Source organism: Delphinapterus leucas, chromosome 3 (assembly GCF_059928025.1).
Source record: "Delphinapterus leucas isolate spDelLeu-1000000601 "Yukka" chromosome 3, BTC_Dleu_Yukka2, whole genome shotgun sequence".
Taxonomy (NCBI): domain Eukaryota; kingdom Metazoa; phylum Chordata; class Mammalia; order Artiodactyla; family Monodontidae; genus Delphinapterus; species Delphinapterus leucas.
This window is the reverse complement of record NC_143131.1, coordinates 57223747-57244828: the sequence shown is the minus strand read 5'-3', so window position 1 is coordinate 57244828 and position 21082 is coordinate 57223747. Positions and strand designations below refer to the sequence as shown.

Below are 21082 nucleotides of genomic sequence, written 5' to 3'. Positions count from 1 at the left end.
ACCTATTAAACTTTCTATTGTTTAGGAACATGCATGTTAATATAAAGAATTAGGAGGAAATGATAAATACTAAATTCAGGACAGTGTTTGTGTTGGGGGTAGAGGGGAGGAAGGCAGTGCAACTTGGAAGAAGTACCTGAAGGCTTAAACTGAACTGGCAGTGTTTGACTTTTCTAAATCTGAGAGAGGTATCCTTTTTTTTTCCTTCAAAAATCCTAAAACTGTTAATACCTGGGGACCAGATATTCTGGGTAGAGTCATTTCTGCTATTTAAAACAGTCCACATAGAAGCTAATTATTTTGGTGTCTCATTAGTTGCTTTAGTTTCATCATTACCAAGGGGGAAGAGAGCTGATGTTTGATAAGCACATGCTATGTGCTGGGCTAGCGTACTGGACACTTTACATGCTTCCCCTCTTTTCTGTTCTTCACAACAAATATGTGAGGCAGATTATACTACACCCACTTAACAGAGGGGAAATAAGACTCAAGGAGATTAAGAAACTGGTCCATGATTATATAAATGGCAGGACTATGTCATGTTATATTTATATTAGAATTCAGATTTCTGTGGTTTTGGACCTAAGTTTTTTCACTATAACATTCTGCCTCCCAGAACAGTTAACCGGAGACTGTCCCCTCCACCCCCAACCCCGCTCCACCCAAACAAGATTATAGTTTACCCTCTTTTAAAGAAATGTGCGTGTGTCTATCTTTGGTTTCTCTTATAGTGGAAAGTTGGTGACAAATGTACTGCCATTTGGTCAGAAGATGGCTGTGTTTACCCAGCTACCATTGCTTCGATTGACTTTAAGAGAGAAACCTGTGTTGTCATTTACACTGGATATGGAAATAGAGAGGAGCAAAATCTGTCTGATCTACTTTCCACAACCTCTGAAGTAGCTAATAATATAGAACAGAATGCTCAGGAGGTAAGGATAAAAAAAAGGAATTCTTGCAAGCAGAAACTAGATGAGAAATTAAGCAGTATAACTGGTTGTCAGTTTGATCCACTGAAGCATTATATTTTTCTTAATGATGCCTTTATAACAAAAGTACATGTATTTCTTTCTCTTAAAAGAATGAAAATGAAAGTCAAATTTCAACAGATGAAAGCGAGAACTCCTCCAGGTCTCCTGTAAATAAACCAAATAGCATCAAGTCAAAAGCTGCTCCATGGAACTCTTTTCTCCCTCCACCACCCCATATGCCAGGATCAGGTCTGGGACCAGGAAAGGTAAACTACCCAGAAAAGGTTTCCCAGGAAATAGTTAATATAGTATTGGAACATTCAGCCCCTCCATTAAGTGACTTGTAGCTTTTCTCACGAAACTTTTTTTTTTGGCTGTGCCCTGCAGCTTGCAGGATCTTAGTTCCCGGACCAGGGATTGAACCCGGGCCACCTGGACTGCTAGGGATTTCCCTCATGAAACTTTAGTAGCTTTCCATAGATGTTGTAAATACATACCTGAGAATTCTTTGTAAAGGAAATAAGATAGTAATGCAGAATAGTTTATAATGAAAGCCTTTCCTAACAATTTTTATAGAGCATTAGGTATATTAGAGTAATAGCAAACTTTTGGAGATTGATATATATACTCTACTATGTGTAAAATAGATAACTAATAAGAACCTACGGTATAGCACAGGGAACTCTACTCAATGCTCTGTGGTGACCTAAATGGGAAGGAAATCGAAAAAAGAGGGTATATATGTGTATATGTATAACTGATTCACTTTGCTGTACAGCAGAAACTAACACAACATTGTAAAGCAACTATTCTCCAATAAAAATTAATAAAAAAAATAGTTTAGCAAACTTAAGTTTGAAAGTATAATATTTTATCATCAGCTGGATGTTGTGCTGTAGTTCTCTGTGTCACTTTTATAAGGTATATAAAAATTGGAAGAGAACACAGTATTTACATCTGATACAGGTGAAATCCAAAGAAGCTCCCAGACTGTTCTGTAGAGCAAAATGTAAATGCTGTTTTTATTCATGGTTCTTTTGGTTATCAGTAGCAAATCAACTTAAACAAAAAGTATTTTTACTTTAGGTTATATCATGGAATCAAAGTCCCTGTCCAGTAGTTTTGTATAAAGCATTGATTTCTTCAGGCAGTGATAATAATAAAGATTTTAAAAATCAAGCATGACATTAAAACTTTTCCTTAGGATTCCCTGTTGAGAGCTTCCTTATTGAGGTTTATATTCTATTACATTTTTCAGAATGGTCAGACCTCTTAATTTATATACATAATAAACATGCTTCATTGGTCTCAGGGGGCTGATTTTTCTTGTTAAGTGAGAGACACTAATTTTTATAATACATGCTCTAAATTAGCATATGTAATTGAAAGGACATCCAATAGATGATGCAATTTAATTAATGAAATTGCAGGAGATATGGTCTTTTGGTCTTTTATGATGGAAATGCCTTGCTGAGTATACGGTCTCTGATTTATTAGGTAATTTAAATTTTTTCTTACTTTGGCTTCACTGCCTGAATGTCTACATAGAAAGGAAATGAGAAAAATCTAAATGTATGAGTATATATGACTTCAGCATTTGGTACGTGAAATTCTATTTAACCGTTTTGATATGAATAATATAGATATTATTCTGGACAATTATTTCGATTCTTTTGACCTTGAATTCTTTTTTGCTCTTTACATATTGAAACTGTTAAATTGGTCTTTCTTTGAAATGTTCTTTACAGCCAGGTCTAAAATTCAGTGGCCCTCCGCCGCCACCCTTCCCGTCATGCTGGCTGCCTCCATTTCCTTCTGGACCACCAGTAAGTGCAAAAGAATTCAGATTAAACTTCGCTTTCATACACAGTTTGGGATTTAGCAGAACATAGGTAGTTCGGAAATGTCACAGCCAGGTTCTGATGGGTAAAAATTCGGACTAAACTTCAGGGTTTTTTTGGTTTTGTTTTTGTTTTTTATTTTTGGCTGCGTCGGGTCTTCGTTGCTGTGCGCGGCTTTCTCTAGTTGTGGTGAGCGGGGGCTACTCTTCATTGCGGTGCCCAGGTTTCTCACTGCGGTGGCTTCTCTTGTTGCGGAGCACGGGCTCTAGGCGCACGGGCTCAGTAGTTGTGGCTCGCGGGCTCTAGAGCGCGGGAGCAGTTGTGGCACACGGGCTTAGTTGCTCTGCGGCGTGTGGGATCTTCCCCGACCAGGGCTTCAACCCGTGTCCCCTGCATTGGCAGGCGGATTCTTAACTACTGCGCCACCAGGGAAGTCCCAGGGTTTTTGTTTTTAATGACCTTCTGCTACCCAGACTCAGTCCTCTTATAGCCCGTATTATTCATGCTTCCTTCCCGGCAGCAGTATCTCATTCTAAGGGAGTTAGCGCCTATCCAAAAGGATTTATTTACACCATACCTTAAGATTAATGTTTTACCCTTCCAGGCATGGTCTGATCACGTAGACTGTCCAGATATCAACAATAGGCAAAATACAAAGACACTTTTTGGCAGACTGCATTGGGGTGGGGGCAGTGCAGATGTTCTAGCCAGAACTTTTACTTGAAACGCTGTGTGGGTGTTTTTTGAGGAAAACCATAGAAGTATTTATCCTTTGTCGTTTACCTATAGCTTCATCATGGAACAGAAAAATAGGTCTAATGAAAGCAAAATGTTTAAATATTTTATGTGACCTGTTGCCTTTTGATTCTTACTCAATTTAATTTTATTGGTCTCTTGTTGTTGTTACTGGTTGGCTTTCTCCAAATCCCAGATTTTTAAAAAAATTTTAACTAGGAGATGACATGGAATGTAGGGAAAGATACAACTAACCTCCAGCATTCTGTACGTAAAATAGGTTTCCAGACCTTATGTTTTTGTCTACTGATTTTAAAGTGTATCTTTCTCCGTTTCCAGATAATTCCCCCACCACCTCCTATGTGTCCAGATTCTCTGGATGATGCTGATGCTTTGGGAAGTATGTTAATCTCTTGGTACATGAGTGGTTATCATACTGGTTACTATATGGTAAGTGATCACTCAGCATCTTTTCTGACAGTCACTTTGTGGTTTTGTGACTTTGTTTCGTTTGTGACTAAAAAGTGGTTTCTTATGTTAGGTAGATCCTAAGAGTTGAAAACTATAGGCAGGTTCAGTTCCAGACCACTGCAATGAAGTGAGCATCACAATTGAGCGAGTCATGAATTTTTTGGTTTCCTAGTACGTATAAATGTTATGTTTACACTATACTGTATTCTAGTACGTATGTAATAGCATTATGTCTTAAAAGCAGTGTACATACCTTAATTTTAAAATATTTTATTGCCGAGAAAAGCTAGCTACTATCTGACAACACAGAGTTGCCCCAGCCTTCAACTTGTGCAGAATACAGTATCTGCAAAGTACAATAAAGCAAGGTATGTCTGTACCTTACAGTTTTAAACAATACAGCTATCTACGGCTAAAATTACTCTTGTATTGTCCCCACTAAGTATAGTTGTAGTGCATTGAAAAATCTTTCATATTATTAGGTTATTTTTATTACAGTTGGCCCTCTGTATCCATGGGTTCTGCATCCATGCATTCAACCAACTGTGAATGTTCGAAGAAAAAAAATTCCAGAAAGTTCCAAAAAAGCAAAACTTGAATTTACTGCATGCTGACAACTATTTACATAGCATTAGATATTATAAGTAACCTAGAGATGATTTAAAGTATATGAGAGGATGTGCATAGGTTACATGCAAGTACTGTGCCATTTTATATAAGGGACTGGAGCATCCGCAGATTTTGGTGTTCAGTGGCAGGGCAGGATGGGGGTGTATCCTGGAACTCATCCCCCCCCCCCATGGCTATCAAGGGACGAATGTGTACATTTTCTAATTTAATGAAACTTTTTCTAAATTATTTTCTAATCTCATTAGTCTTTCTATTTTGATTTGAAATAAAATGGGTTGTAGGAGAGGGAAAAAGGAAGGATAATACCCCCAACTCCCCCACCCCACCCCCCAAGTAAAAGGAAAAGAAAGACAAAAAAATAAGTTATTTTTGTGCACAGTGAAAGTCTGGTGTGATAAATGCCAAACTGGACCTTAGGGACTGAGGCTCCAAACTTCTCGTTTTATGCATCTATCTGTTGCAGACATGTTCTATTGTAATTTAGCAGGAAATTTTAAAGTTTTAAAAAAATGAAACTAATATGGCATGCTAAGATTATGATGTGATACTTGAATTTTTAGTTAACTAATATATAGAAGAAACTAAACAACTGACTTGAAGATGTAATTTTATAAGTATATCATCTGTACATTCCTCCACCAATATGCTTACTTTAAAGCTACTCTTCAGCTGCTGTATAACCCTGATATATTTGTACGGTATGATGAAGTTGCACTTTTAATGACCGAAATGATAATGGAAACTAAATTAATAGTTCGTAATGTGTTTTGAGACCAGTCATCTGATAACCTTCGAAGCTTCCCCCTTCTGCACTTCAAATTTCTCTGCATGTTTTCTGTAAATTATGAAATATAGTTGTTTCTCGGTATCTGCAGGCGATTGGCTCCAGGATCCCTGCAGGTACCAAAATTCAGGGATGCTCACGTTCCTTATAGAAAATGGCGTACTACTTGCATATAACCTACACACATCCTCCTGTGTACTTTGAATCATCTTTAGATTACTTATAATACCTAATACAATGTAAATGATATGTAGGTAGTTGCTGGTATGTAGCAAATTAAAGTTTTGCTTTTTGGAACTTTCTGGAATTCCTTTTTTCTAATATTTTTGATCTGCAGTTGGTTGAATCCACAGATGTGGAATCTGTGGATACAGAAGGCCAACTGTATTTTGAAAAATAATTATATATAAAGTATTGGCATAAGTTATGTTTATTTATTTATTTATTTATTTTTTGTGCTTTGCGGGCCTCTCACTGTTGTGGCCTCTCCCATTGCGGAGCACAGGCTCTGGACGCGCAGGCCCAGCGGCCGCGGCTCACGGGCGTAGCCGCTCCGCGGCACGTGGGATCTTCCCGGACCGGGGCACGAACCCATTTCCCCTGCATCGGCAGGCGGACTCTCAACCACTGCGCCACCAGGGAAGCCCAAGTTATGTTTATTTTTAAATTTTTTAGACAGGAAAGATAGAGGGGGCAAAATTCATCCATAGTTCTAGTACCCAGATGTACCATATTTTGCCTTGTTTTCAGGTTCATATCATGCAAAGGTTCATGGCTTTGTTTGGTTGTTGTTGTTAGTGTAAACTTTTTATTGAAATATGCAGGCATAAGAGTACACATACTAGAAGTCCACAGATTGATGAATTTTCACAAAGTGATCACATTTGTGTAATCAGCGCTAATATCAAGAAAAAGACCACAATCCTGAAGCTCCCTTTCATCCCCTTCTGGTCATTACCAATCCCCTTCCCAAGGGTAACCCTTTTCCTGACTTACAATGCCATCAAACTTTTTAATTTTGTGAATAGACTCACACATATACTCCTTTATGGCTGGCTTATTTTGCTCAACACTTTGTGAGATTAATCTACATTGTTGTGTGTGGTTGTAGCTGTATTTCATTCCATTGTATACATATACCATAATCTGTTTATTCATTTTAACCGTTGACGGACATTTGGTTGGTTTCCAATTTGGGGCTATTAAATATTTTTAATAATTAAGCTTTATTAAGATACAATTTACATGGTATACAGGTCACCCATTTAAAGTGCACAGGTCAGTGGTTTTAGTTTTTATTATATTCACAATTATGTAGCCATCACTATAATCAATTTTATTTTATTTCATTTCATTTTGTTTCATTTCATTTTATTTGTTTTTGGTCACACTGCACAGCATGTGGGATCTTAGTTCCCTGACCAGGGATTGAACCTGCGCCCCCTGCATTGGAAGTGCAGAGTCTTAACCACTGGACCGCCAGGGAAGTCCCTACAATCAATTTTAGAATAATTTCATTATCTACCCCACAACCCCAAGAAAATCACATACCCTCATTTTCCCCAACCTCCCAGCAGTAGGCAATGACTAAACTACTTTCTATCTTCTTTTGGATTTGCCTATTCTGGACATTTTGAATAAATAGAATCATACTGTATGTGATCTTTTGTGTGTATCCTTTTTCACTCAGCCTAATGTTTTCTAGATCCATCTGTGTTGTAGCATGTATCAGTACTTCATTTTTTATTGCCGAATAATACTCTGTTGTGTATACCACATTTTATCCATTTGGGTTGTTTCCACTTTTTGGCTGTAATGAATAATGCTGCTGTGTACATTCGTGTACAAGTTTTTGTGAGGATGTACATTTTCATTTCTCTTGGGTATATACCTAGGAGTGGAATTGCTGGATCACATGGTATGTGAAGGTTCAGCTTTGGTAGGTAACCAAACCAGAATACAAGTGTGGTGGTGTTGTTTTAATAATTTCAGACTTACAGAAAAGTTGCAAAAATAGTACAAGAATTTCCATGTGTAGGTTCCCCAAATGTCAACTTTTTACCCCTTTAGGTTTCTCATTCATTTCATTTTTCCTTCTCTCTCCTCTCTCTTTCTCTGTATCTATCTATATTTTTCCCCCCGAAGCTATTCGGAATCAGTTGCAGATACAGTGCCCCTACCATTTAAATACACTATGTATTTCCTGAAAGCAAGAACATTCTTTTGTATAATCACCATATAGTTATCAAATCAGGAACTTAAATCGATTAATACTGATACTATGATCTTATCTACTGGCCTTATTCAAATTTTGCCAGTTGTCTTATGAGTGTCCTTTACAACAAAAGAAAGTTGTTTTTTAATCTAGAATTCAGTCCAGGGCCACGTGTTACCTTTTGTTGTCATATCTCTTTAGTCTTATGTGACTGACTTTTTAAATATAGTTTTGTTCTCATACCATTTACATTGTTTTGTATCCTTTAAAAATATATATTTGTTAATTACAAGTGATAAATGTAAAACCTTATAAAATTTTCAAAAATTAAAGATGAGACAAAAATCCTGTTGGTGATCAAAGCCATGCCCATAAATTGGGAGACTGAGATTGACATATGTACACTACTATATATAAAATAGATAACTAATAAGAACCTACTATACAGCACAGGGAACTCTTATTCAATACTCTGTAATGACCTATATAGGAATAGAATCTAAAATAGAGTGGATATATGTATATGTATAACTGATTCACTTTGCTCTAGAGCAGAAACTAACACACCATTGTAAATCAACTGTACTCCGATAAAAATTAATTAAAAAAAAAAAAAAAGCCAGGCCCAGTTTCTACCCTCCTCCAGAGGTCACCACTGATATTAGTTTGCCGTATAGCCTATCAAAATCTCTTTCTCTGTGTTCAGGTATATATGAGTGCTCATAAGAAATGTATTGTTTTTATGTTCATCTTGCTATATATAAAGACATTCTGTAAGAGTTTAGTTCAGGATTTCCCTGGCAGTCCAGTGGTTAGGACTCCGTGCTTCCATTGCAGGGAGCACAGGTTCGATCCCTGGTTGGGGAACTAAGATCCCGCATGCCACGTTGTGCAGCCAAAAAAAAAAAAAAAAATGAAGTTGGCTTTTCTTACTCGTCATTCTGTTGGTGACCAATTTCACTAAATTTACTGACCATTTACTTCAAATATATTCTTTCTAACTTCCCTGGTGATCACATCATTTCTCTCCTCCGCTTCATAGACGAACTTCTTCAAAAAATTATCTCTGGGGGCTTCCCTGATACCACAGTGGTTGGGAGTCTGCCTGCCGATGCAGGGGACACGGGTTCGTGCCCCAGTCCGGGAAGATCCCACATGCCGCGGAGTGGCTAGGCCCGTGAGCCATGGCCGCTGAGCCTGTGCGTCCGGAGCCTGTGTTCCACAACAGTGAGAGGCCCGCGTACCACCAAAAAAGAAAACATTATCTCTAGTTGTCCTCTTTACTTCCTTATCTCACATTCTCTTCAGGCCTGTCAGGTAGACTTCTGACTTTCCTACTGTATTGAGATTTTTTTTTTTTTAAAGATTGTTTTTAATTAATGAATGAATTTATTTTGGGCTATGTTGGGTCTTCGTTGCTGCGTGTGGGCTTTCTCTAGTTGCAGTGAGCGGGGTCTACTCTTCGTTGTGGTGCGTGGCTTCCCATTGCAGTGGCTTCTCTTGTTGCGGAGCCCAGGCTCTAGGCACGCGGGCTTCAGTAGTTGTGGTGGGCGGGCTTAGTTGCTCCGTGGCATGTGGGATCTTCCCAGACCAGGGCTCGAACCCATGTCCCCTGCACTGGCAGGTGGATTCTTAACCACTGTGCCACCAGGGAAGCCCTGTATTGAGATTTTACCTCCAGTTTGCTGACTCAGTGGTCAGTTCTCTGCTTTATGTCTCTTACCTCTCAGCAACATTTTAATATATTTGACTACACTTTTGAAAGACTTTTTTCTCCTGCCTTTGGTAACACGTTTTAATCTACTAGTCATTACCTTCTTCCTTGGCTGCTCCTTTTAGACTCCTTTAACAGCTTTTCCTCCTCTACCCAATATCTTTGTGGGATTCCTTATGCGCAACCCATAGCCCCCTTCTCTTCTCTAACTATAAACTCTCACTAGGTGACCTCATCTGCTCTAGGACTTAAAATGGCATGTCTGTACTGGAAGTTCTCAGATGTCTAGCTCTGAATTTGAGACTTGTTTATCCAACTGCCTATTTTCCCTCACCACATGGATGTCTGTTAGGTACATCTCAAACCAAATATAGCCAAAACTGAACTGTTAGTGTTATTTCATACACCTCTATTCCCACAGCCTTTCCATCTCAGTAAGCAGTAACATTGATGCACTAGCAACACCAGTTTCTCAAGCCACAAATGTGGAGTTAGCATTGATTGATTCCTCACTTTGCTTCACTTTTTTTTTTTTAACATCTTTATTGGGGTATAATTGCTTTACAATGGTGTGTTAGTTTCTGCTTTATAACAAAGTGAATCAGTTACACATATACATATGTTCCCATATCTCTTCCCTCTTGCGTCTCCCTCCCTCCCACCCTCCCTATCCCACCCCTCCAGGCAGTCACAAAGCACCGAGCCGATATCCCTGTGCCATGCGGCTGCTTCCCACTAGCTATCTACCTTACGTTTGTTAGTGTGTATATGTCCATGACTCTCTCTCGCCCTATCACAGCTCACCCTTCCCCCTCCCCATATCCTCAAGTCCGTTCTCCAGTAGGTCTGTGTCTTTATTCCTGTCTTACCCCTAGGTTCTTCATGACATTTTTTTCCTTAAATTCCATATAGATGTGTTAGCATACGGTATTTGTCTTTTTCTTTCTGACTTACTTCACTCTGTATGACAGACTCTAGGTCTATCCACCTCATTACAAATAGCTCAATTTCGTTTCTTTTTATGGCTGAGTAATATTCCATTGTATATATGTGCCACATCTTCTTTATCCATTCATCCGATGATGGGCACTTAGGTTGTTTCCATCTCCGGGCTATTGTGAATAGAGCTGCAATGAACATTTTGGTACATGACTCTTTTTGAATTTTGGTTTTCTCAGGGTATACGCCCAGTAATGGGATTGCTGGGTCATATGGTAGTTCTATTTGTAGTTTTTTAAGGAACCTCCATACTGTTCTCCATAGTGGCTGAACCAATTCACATTCCCACCAGCAGTGCAAGAGTGTTCCCTTTTCTCCACACCCTCTCCAGCATTTATTGTTTCTAGATTTTTTGATGATGGCCATTCTGACTGGTGTGAGATGATATCTCATTGTAGTTTTGATTTGTATTTCTCTAATGATTACTGATGTTGAGCATTCTTTCATGTGTTTGTTGGCAGTCTGTATATCTTCTTCGGAGAAATGTCTGTTTAGGCCTTCTGCCCATTTTTGGATTGGGTTGTTTGTTTTTTTGTTATTGAGCTGCTTGAGCTGCTTGTAAATTTTGGAGATTAATCCTTTGTCAGTTGCTTCATTTGCAAATATTTTCTCCCATTCTGAGGGTTGTCTTTTGGTCTTGTTTATGGTTTCCTTTGCTGTGCAAAAGCTTTGAAGTTTCATTAGGTCCCATTTGTTTATTTTTGTTTTTATTTCCATTTCTCTAGGAGTTGGGTCAGAAAGGATCTTGCTGTGATTTATGTAATAGAGTGTTCTGCCTATGTTTTCCTCTAAGAGTTGATAGTTTCTGGCCTTACATTTAGGTCTTTAATCCCTTTTGAGCTTATTTTTGTGTATGGTGTTAGGGAGTGATCTAATCTCATACTTTTACATGTATCTGTCCAGTTTTCCCAGCACCACTTATTGAAGAGGCTGTCCTTTCTCCACTGTACATTCCTGCCACCTTTATCAAAGATAAGGTATCTGTATGTGCGTGGGTTTATCTCTGGGCTCTCTATCCTGTTCCATTGATCTATCTTTCTGTTTTTGTGCCAGTACCATACTGTCTTGATTACTGTAGCTTTGTAGTATAGTCTCAAGTCAGGGAGCCTGATTCCTCCCACTCCGTTTTTCGTTCTCAAGATTGCTTTGGCTATTTGGGGTCTTTTGTGTTTCCATACAAATTGGGAAATTTTTTGTTCTAGTTCTGTGAAAAATGCCAGTGGTAGTTTGATAGGGATTGCATTGAATCTATCCCTTCACTTTTTATAACCAATTTGTAAGAAAGTTCTGTTGACTATTTCCATACAGATCCTGAATCAATGCACTTTGATTTCTCTCCACTAATACCCATTCAAGATACTATCATCTCTTTTTTTAACCGAGATATATTGGCTAGAAGTTCGTTCAGGTCCCCATTTCTTTTAATTGCATGGATGTACCACATTGTGCTTATCCATTCATCAGTTGATGGACATTTGGGTTGTCTCATCTTTTTGGCTACAATGAATAATTCTGTTATCACCATTTGTGTATAAAATGTTGTATGGATGTATATTTTCAGTTTTCTTGGATATATATTTAGGTGTAGAATTGCTGGCTCAAAAGATCGCTGTAGCGGAACCATGGTCAGGGAGCTAAGATCCCACATGCCTCTCAGCTAAAAAAACAAAACATAAAACAGAAGTGATATTGTAACAAATTCAATAAAGACTTTTAAAAAGTGGTACACATAAAAAAAAGTCTTTAAAGAATAAATAAGTAAATAAAGTGACTGCACCATTTTATTATAACCACCAGCAATGTGTGAGGGTTCCTATTTCTCCACATCGTCACCAACACTTACTATTGTCTCCTTGTTTGATTATAGCCATCCTAGTGGGTATGAAGTGATACGTTTTAATGGTTTTGATTTGCACTTTCCTAATGAGTAAACGATGTTGAGCATCTTTTCATGTGCTTGTTGGCCATTTATATATCTTTTTTAGAGAACTGTCTATTCACATCCTTTGCGTATTTTTTAAATAGGTTGTTTGTCTTTTTGTTGATGAGTTGTAATAGCTCTTTATATATTCTGGATAAGACATCATTATCTCTTACCTTACTGCAGCAGATCCCAAGTATTCTTTTTGCTTATGAAATTTCATGTCCCATCCTGCCAAATCCATTCTGAATACAGCAGCTAGAGTGATATTTTATTTTTTCAAATATTTATTTATTTATTTGCATGGGGTCTTAGTTGCACCATGTGAGATCTTTAGTTGCACCATGCAGACTTCTTAGTTGTGGCATGTGGACTCTTAATTGCAGCATGCATGCAGGATCTAGTTCCCCGACCAGGGATCGAACCCGGGCATTGGATGCATAGAGTCTTACACACTGGACCACCAGGGAAGTTCCTCCACACTCTTCTTACTCAGTACACTCCGGCAACACTGGCCTCTTTTCTTGCTCATGTCCAGATTTATACCTTCTTCTGGGCCTTTGCACTCATTATTCTTTAGTCTGGAAAGCTGTTACCCTGTATTTCACTTGTCTGGCTTGTTGCTCAGATCTCAACTGAAATTTCATCTTCCTGATTAAGCTAGAAGTGATCCGCCCTCATTCTCTATTATATCACCCCACTTAGATTCTCTGTGTGGCATTTATCGTTCTTGGTATGATTTTCTTTACCTGTTTATCTGTCTCCTTCCAGTAGAATGTTGAGCTCCACGGGAGCAGGGACCTTGTCTGTCTTATAACCTTGGATCTTTAGCATCTGGCATAGTGCCTGGCTCATAGTAAGTCTGGTTCAGAATAAGTTCATCATTTGCTAAATGTTGAACATTAGCAAGTTTTTCCTCTGGTAATTAGATAACCATTCTTATATATAAAGCTTCTTGCAGATTATTTCCTTATGACATCTGGAAGTATCATTATTGGGTCAAAAAGTATAAACATTTTATTTTAGTTTAGTTTTTAAACATTTTAGTAGCTTTTGATACTGTTGACTGCCTTTCCACAATTCTTTCCATGTGTATTGCCACTGGCGAAACTTGAAAATGTTTGTTTTACCACAGCCTTAAATAGTTATACACCTTATTGCTTTCTTCTTTGATAACTCTAGCAGCAGTTAAAAAATATGAATGTTCTAATGTGTCAGAATATATTTGATTTGAAGGATGACCTGGATGAAAATTAAAGTTGGTTAATTGTACTCATAAACATTCATATTTCACATACTTGATTGTACTGTTATTAAAACCTAGCAGATTTTCAACAGACTTTGAACTCTGGTCCTAACCAACAAAATGCAGATGTTTCTGTTTCTTTTGTGAGTTCAAGCACCAGTTCCTAGGAAAGCAGCCTTGTCCAGTATATATGCCACAAATTCAGGGCTAAGCTATGATTAACTTGTTCCAGAGAAATGATCTTTACTTTTTGCAGTATTATTTGTATATCTGCATAAATTAAAATATAAACCTATGTTCATATTCAGAAGTGTAAACAAATTGCCATTTCCTAGATCTTGCATTTTTGTCTCTTGGAAATTTTTACCATTAAAAAGATAAAGGTACTGTTCATTGTCATGTTTTCCAATAGCTTATGTGTGTTTTAGAGAGCATTGCCTTCAGGTAGCGATTCTTAGCCATTGCTCCACAGAAGCATACATGATTGACAACTTTTCCATTACTAACCTGTTCCCATAAGAGCAGCCAGACAGGATTTGGGTCTAGCTCTTAACCTATACATTTTTCTTTTTCTAGAAATCCTAACAGAATGCAGATGAATGAGAGTAATGTTATTGAAATAACATAATGATTGACAACTTTTCCATTACTAACCTGTTCCCATAAGAGCAGCCAGACAGGATTTGGGTCTAGCTCTTAACCTATACATTTTTCTTTTTCTAGAAATCCTAACAGAATGCAGATGAATGAGAGTAATGTTATTGAAATAACATAGCACAGGCTCCAACTTTGGTACTTATTAGTAACAAATCCCCTTTAATATTTCTTGTGGCCTCAAAGATATAGATTAATAGTGAAGTCGAAAGCTAGTATATATGTAGGGAAAGATAGAAGGTATTGAGGCCAGAAGGGAGAAGAGAGGAGTAGGACATTTGTGCTAAGTATGACCAGGAAAAACAGTAAATATTTGAGTCTTGATTTTTTTTTTTGAACTTCTAAAATATTTTTGTCTAGTGAGTACTGGTTTTTAATGGTTTTATTTTAATAAATGAGTGTGACATGTTATATATTTTATTTGACAGAAAATAAGATATAAGTTGGCTCAGGAACATCTTCAGACTTAGTGAAAGAAGAAAACTTTCTTAATTGCAGCCTAATAATGGTTCACTTTGGAGTCACTTTTAAAGTACATTTGAAGGCTGTAAACTTATTTTCTGATGATATTTTGTTAAAGAGAGTTAATGAAATGTCTTATGTGAAACAAAATGTTCACTTCTGTATACAATGTGTGTTCTTTTAACATCTTTATTGGAATATAATTGCTTTACAGTGTTGTGTTAGTTTCTGCTGTATAACAAAGTGAATCAGCTATACATATACATATATCCCCATATCCCCTCCCTCTTGCGTCTCCCTCCCACCCTCCCTATCCCTTAGGTTGTCACAAAGCACCAAGCTGATCTCCTTGTGCGATGCAGCTGCTTCCCACTAGCTAGCTGTTTTACACTTGGTAGTGTATATATGTCAATGCTACTCTCTCACTTTGTCCCAGCTTACCCTTCCCCCTCCCCGTGTCTTCAAGTCCATTCTCTGTGTCTGCGTCTTTATTCCTGTCCTGTCCTTAAGTTCATCAGAACCACTTTTTCTTTTTTTTTTAGATTCCTCATATATGTGTTAGCATATGGTATTTGTTTTTCTCTTTCTGACTTAACTTCACTCTGTATGACAGACTCTGGGTCCATCCACCTCACTACAAGTAACTCAATTTCTTTTTATGGCTGAGTAATATTACACTGTATATATGTACCACATCTTCTTTATCCATTCATCTGTTGATGGACACTTAGGTTGCTTCCATGTCTTGGCTATTGTAAATAGTGCTGCAATGAACATTGTGGTACATGACTCTTTTTGAATTATGGTTTTCTCAGGGTGGGATTGCTGGGTCATATGGTAATTCTATTTTTAGTTTTTTAAGGAACCTCCATACTGTTCTCCATAGTGGCTGTATCAATTTACATTCCCACCAACACTGCAAGAGGGTTCCCTTTTCTCCACACCCTCTCCAGCATTTATTGTTTGTAGATTTTTTGATGATGGACATTCTGACCTATGTGAGGTGATACCTCATTGTAGTTTTGATTTGCATTTCTCTAATGATTAGTGATGTTGAACATCCTTTCATGTGTTTATTGGCAATCTATATATCTTCTTTGGAGAAATGTCTATTTAGATCTTCTGCCCATTTTTGGATTGGGTTGTTTGTTTTTTTGATATTGAGCTGCATGAGCTGCTTGTATATTTTGGAGATTAATCCTTTGTCAGTTGCTTCGTTTGCAAATATTTTCTCCCGTGTTCTATGCTTCTAAATGCCTTTATTTTCCTTACAGGGTTTCAAACAAAGTCAAAAAGAAAGAAGGTGCTCACATTTCAATTAAGGAGTAAGTCTACCATCATTATAAAAGAGAATGTTACTTTTTTATAAATTTTGTAGTTTGTAGAAAATATATGTTTAAAAATTAAAATATTGAAAAGTAGAAAAGTTAATGTAAAACAATACTAAAGACATTTTGATGCAAAAACTATTTGATAAAAGATTGATCTAAATCCCCTCTAGAATTCTTATGATGTCAAAGCATCATCTCAGCGAATACTTGTTGGTTGGTTGTATTGAAAGGAAAACATACCTTTATAATAAAGAGATCCTTAGAATCAGAGGTGAAATTTTGCGTCACTGTAATCAGACAGTCAGACTTGCTTTTTCATTTGAGATGCAGTGTGAAGTACCCTGTATTACCTATGAAGTGTTATGGTCAAAAAAGTGGAATTTAAACAAACCTTTAGGATCTGCTTTCCCATTTATCAGAAATACTGGGGATAGAGCAACAAGTTAAATGACACCACAAAAGAAATGATCAGACAGGTCCAGAACGTGGCATGTTGTAGAAGATAACTGGCCTCCTTTCTTCAAAAATTCAGTGTCGTGAAAGAAAAAATGACATGGAGTAGGTAGCTATTCCAGATTAAAAGTGACTTGAGATATAACAGCCAAATACAATGTGGCATCCTTCATTATTCATTAGACCCTGGTTTTGAAAAGCTATTTATAAGAGACTTGGGGGTTGAGGAAATTTGAATATAGACCGGATTTTAAATGATATTAGATAACTGTTGCTAATTTTATGAGCTGTGATAAGGGTGTTGTAGTTTCTGGAAGAAGGTCTTTAAATTTGCATACTGAAGTATTTAGAAGTGAAGTGTTACAGTGTTTGTAATACATTTCTAAATGATTTAGCGAAATGTATATATGCGTGTGCATGAAGCATATATGGCTGTTGTTGAATCTAAGTGGTGTTCATATGGATGTCCATTGTACTATTTTTTTTCTATTTTCTGTGTGTTTGAAAAGTACATAAGAAAAGTGTTCAGTATTTTTAACTAAATTAGTAAAATCTGTGTCTATTGTATTCCCTTTTTACATATTATTTTACACTTTTGGTCCATATTCATCCATATTTTGATGTTTGTCATCAGTATTTTGTGCATGTGTGTGTGTATATATATCCCCACTTAATATCACATTTTTAGTGTTTTTACGTATTCTTTCTATCAGCTTGTTTGCCTGTATGTTATGCCACTCTTCCTTTAGTTCAGTAGCTTTTGGCATTCTCAATAACGTTAGTAACTACCTTCTTATATGTAGTACTCGATTCTATTCTGTCATAGCGTTAGGGTAAATTTCTGTGTTGTGACTATTTAATAAAAGGTTGTGGACATTATGATTCTTAGTGGATGTTTCCATGTTGCCTTGAAAAGCAAATTTCGAAAAACATCTTTTCAAAATCTATGCATTCCTGGGAGGGATATTTTTTAAATTATATAAATCCTCACATTTAAAAGTATAGTTACCTGTATTTCATTCTTCGATTAAAGTCAGGTTTATTCAATTGAAGTTCTTCAGCTAGGTTATTCAGCTAAGTCTAAAGAGATGAATAGAAAAACTAGGCAGGGGATGAATTGGGCTGAAGTATTCCAGGCAGAGAATGCACAAGCTAGAAGCATTAGGGCAGTGTGTTTCAAGGCCTAAGGCTAGCCCAAATGTCATACCACTGTTATCCGTTCTCCATCCATGTAAGTTCCCCTCTTTGCATCTGTTCTCTGCTTATTTCTATTACATAGCTTTTCACAGTATAATATCTTTATTGTTTATATATCTGTCTTTCCTCTGTCATTAGAGGCAAGGCACTACATCTCATTCTTCATCATGTCTACAGTATCTGGCATGGTTTTTTGAAGTCTAGAATGGGCTTAGAGCACAGATTGGAGGGAATGTCAAAGAAGAGAGAAAATGAAGTCAAAACAGCTTGTTTTCTGGCTTTCACTGTAGTAATTGTCCTTGTGGTTATGAAGAATCCTAGATGGAAAATTCCATGGTCTGTACCTATATTCAGAAGATAGGCAAATAGAAGGTGAGATGCCATAATTGAAGAGTCCCTTCATTAAGGGATCAGCCAGAGATTACTTTATCTGAGTCATGTTGTAAGTTTAGCTTTTCTGTATGGTTGCCATTAACAGAAATAAACTACAGGGTTAATGGTTATGAATGTAAGTTATGTGTTGTTTGAAGCTCTTGGTGAATGGAAAACAATGAATTCAATTCAGAAATGAAATTCTGAAAGTTTAACCAGAGCAACTCCTGCTTCTGCAGAAATCCATGTTTATATACAGCAATCAGTAGAAGACATTCAGTATTCAGGTATTCACAAAATACTTGGTGTTTTATCATTTTTGTGTATGAATTGTGGCCTTGCAAGAGGATTCAAGAACATTTTTACATCGCTGTCATTTTTTTTTCCCAAATACTTTTTTTGAGGTTAATTTATATACAGTAAAATGCACAGATTGGGACTTCCCTGGTGGCGCAGTGGTTAAGAATCTGCCAGCCAATGCAGGGTACACGGGTTGGGGAAGATCCCACATGCTGCGGAGCAGCTAAGCCCGTGCGCCACAACTACTGAGCCTGAGCTCTAGAGCCCGCATGCCACAACTACTGAAACCCGCGCTCCTAGAGCCCGTGCTCCGCAAGAGAAGACACCGCAATGAGAAGCCCGCGCACTGCAATGAAGAGTAGCCCCCACTCACCTCAACTAGAGAAAAGCCTGCACGCAGCAATGAAGACCCAATGCAGCCAAAAATTAAATAAATAAACTTTTTTTAAAAATGCACAGATTTAAAGTAAAGAGTTTGATCAGTTTTGAGAAGGTATACCATTGTTACTACATCAAGATAAAAGAACATTTCCCTCAGTCCAGAAGTTCCTTTGTACCCCTTTCTAGTCATTCACCACACTTACCTATCCTGGCAATCACCATTCTGACCTCTATGAACAAAGATTAGTTTTACTTAGTTTAGAACTGCAATCATACAGTATGTTCTCTTTGTCACAGGATTGTTTTAAATTATTATTACTTGTGGGTTCAGCTATTGTCCTGAGATTATATATGTAACATGTTTTGAAGACACCAAGTAATATAGTTGGAGAAGCTTTTGGAGAAACTAATTTCTTTTCTTTCTTTTTTTTTTTTAATTTTTTTTTAATGGAAGTATAGTTGGATTTACAGTGTTTTAGGTGTACAGCAAAGTGATTTCAGTTATACATATACATGTATGTATACCCATTCTTTTTCAGATTCTTTTCCATTATATATTATTATAAGATATCGAATATAGTTCCCAGTGCTATACAGTAGGTCCTTGTTGTTTATCTATTTTATATGTAATAGTGTGTAACTGTTAATCCCAAATTCCAAACTTATCCCTGTTTCCCCTTTCCTTTTTGGTAACCATGTTTGTTTTCTATGTGAGTCTATTTCTATTTTGTAAATAAGTTCATTTTTTTAGATTCCACATCTAAGTGGTATCATATGATGTTTGTCTTTCTCTGTCTGACTTACTTCACTCAGTATGATAATCTCTAGGTCCACCCATGTTGCTGCAAATGGCATTACTTCATTCTTTTTAATGCCTGAGTAATATTCCATTGTATATGTATATACCACATCTTCTCTATCCATTCATCTTTCAATAGACATTTAGGTTGCTTCCATGTCATGGCTATTGTAAATAATGCTGCTATGAACATTGGGGTGCATGTATCTTTTCAAATTAGAGTTTTCTCTAGATATATGCCCAGGAGTGGGATTACTGGATCATATGGTAGCTCTATTTTTAGTTTTTTAAGGAACCTCCATACTGTAGGAGAAAGTAATTTTCTGAGCTTCGAAGTTCTGATCCTTTCATTACTAGTTATTGTGACACATAAATTGACCTTTTATATTTTAAAATGGCATATAATTTAGGGTTAAGCTGCATTCTACTTTAAATAAAACTTGGTTTCTAGGCAGAAGAAGAAAGATGTGAAGCAGTGTACCTGAATATTAATGAGTCTTTGTGTTCAGATAAATACTTCTGGTTAATCTTATTTTATATATATATATATATATATATATATATATATATATATATAAAAGATAGCATAGCTACCTTGTTTGATACCAGTCAGTTGTTAGTTAGGGGAGCAGGGATTTGATTTGAAATTTGTTTGCTTACAAACTTCATGTTTTTTCCAGTTAAGCTGTTGATCTGGAAAGTTGTACATTGTTTGGTAAAATTTGGACTCTGTAGTTTCCCTACTCTTGCCATTACCTGTAGGTAGAATTTTGACTTCTAGGATATTGTTCATTTTACTTTTACTGTAAAATTTATAATAAACATTTAAATTAAATTTGTAAAAAAAAATCTTACTTTATAGAACTTGGTTTCAGTAGACTCTTAGCTCTGTGTTAGTTGGGTTTTTATTGTAAAGGAAACTAGAAACTGTCACATCATATTTTTCTTCCCTTACAAGTAATAATAGCTATATTTTTGAATGATTACTATGTGTTGCTAGGCATTGTTATTTCATTGAATCTTTTTTTAAAAAAATAAATTTATTTATTTATTTATGGCTGTGTTGGGTCTTTGTTGCTGCTCACGGACTTTCTCTAGTTGCAGAGAGCAGGGGCCACTCTTCATTGCAGTGCGTGGGCTTCTCATTTCAGTGGCTTCTCTTGTTGCAGAGCATGGGCTCTAGGTGTGCAGGCTTCAGTAGTTGTGGCACGTGGACTCAGTCACCCCGCGGCATGTGGGATGTTCCCGGGTCAGGGATCAAGCCCATGTCCCCTGAACTGACAGGCAGATTCTTAACCACTGCACCACCAGGGCAGTCCCTCATTGAATCTTAATAGCCTCTCAAGTTAGTTACTATTATTATTCCCAAATGACTTGCTTTGGACCACATAGTAAGTGGTAGAACTCTGTATGACTTCAGAACTCTCTCCAGCTCTTAGACCCCCAGCAACTGCTTCTGCCCGGCTCTGTGGAGTCTTGTCCTACACGTGCATAATTTAGGATTTGGGCAAGGACCTAAGTGGGAATCCTACACAGATTTTTGGGGCTCCTTCTCTTTAAGTCCCTCCTCTCTAGACCTTACCTCCTCAAATTCCATCTGCCTTAT

General features: G+C 37.1%; 1 protein-coding gene across 13 annotated transcripts in view; it reads left to right on the top strand.

The window, feature by feature from the left end:
* Positions 1 to 21082, top strand: part of LOC111185774 (survival motor neuron protein) — a 68644-nt gene that overhangs the window by 25516 nt on the left and 22046 nt on the right. For 5 of the 13 annotated variants that reach the window (XM_022595685.3, XM_022595666.3, XM_022595676.3 and 2 more), the window contains exons 4-8: positions 732 to 932; positions 1082 to 1237; positions 2720 to 2797; positions 3887 to 3997; positions 15918 to 15968. In XM_022595685.3, the coding sequence (XP_022451393.1) occupies positions 732 to 932; positions 1082 to 1237; positions 2720 to 2797; positions 3887 to 3997; positions 15918 to 15965 (594 nt within the window). In that variant the 3' untranslated portion in view covers positions 15966 to 15968. Of the gene's footprint in view, positions 1 to 731; positions 933 to 1081; positions 1238 to 2719; positions 2798 to 3886; positions 3998 to 15917; positions 15969 to 17914; positions 20528 to 21082 lie in introns of those variants that run through there. The other 8 variants (XM_089908965.1, XM_089908966.1, XM_089908967.1 and 5 more) reach the window with 4 other exon arrangements.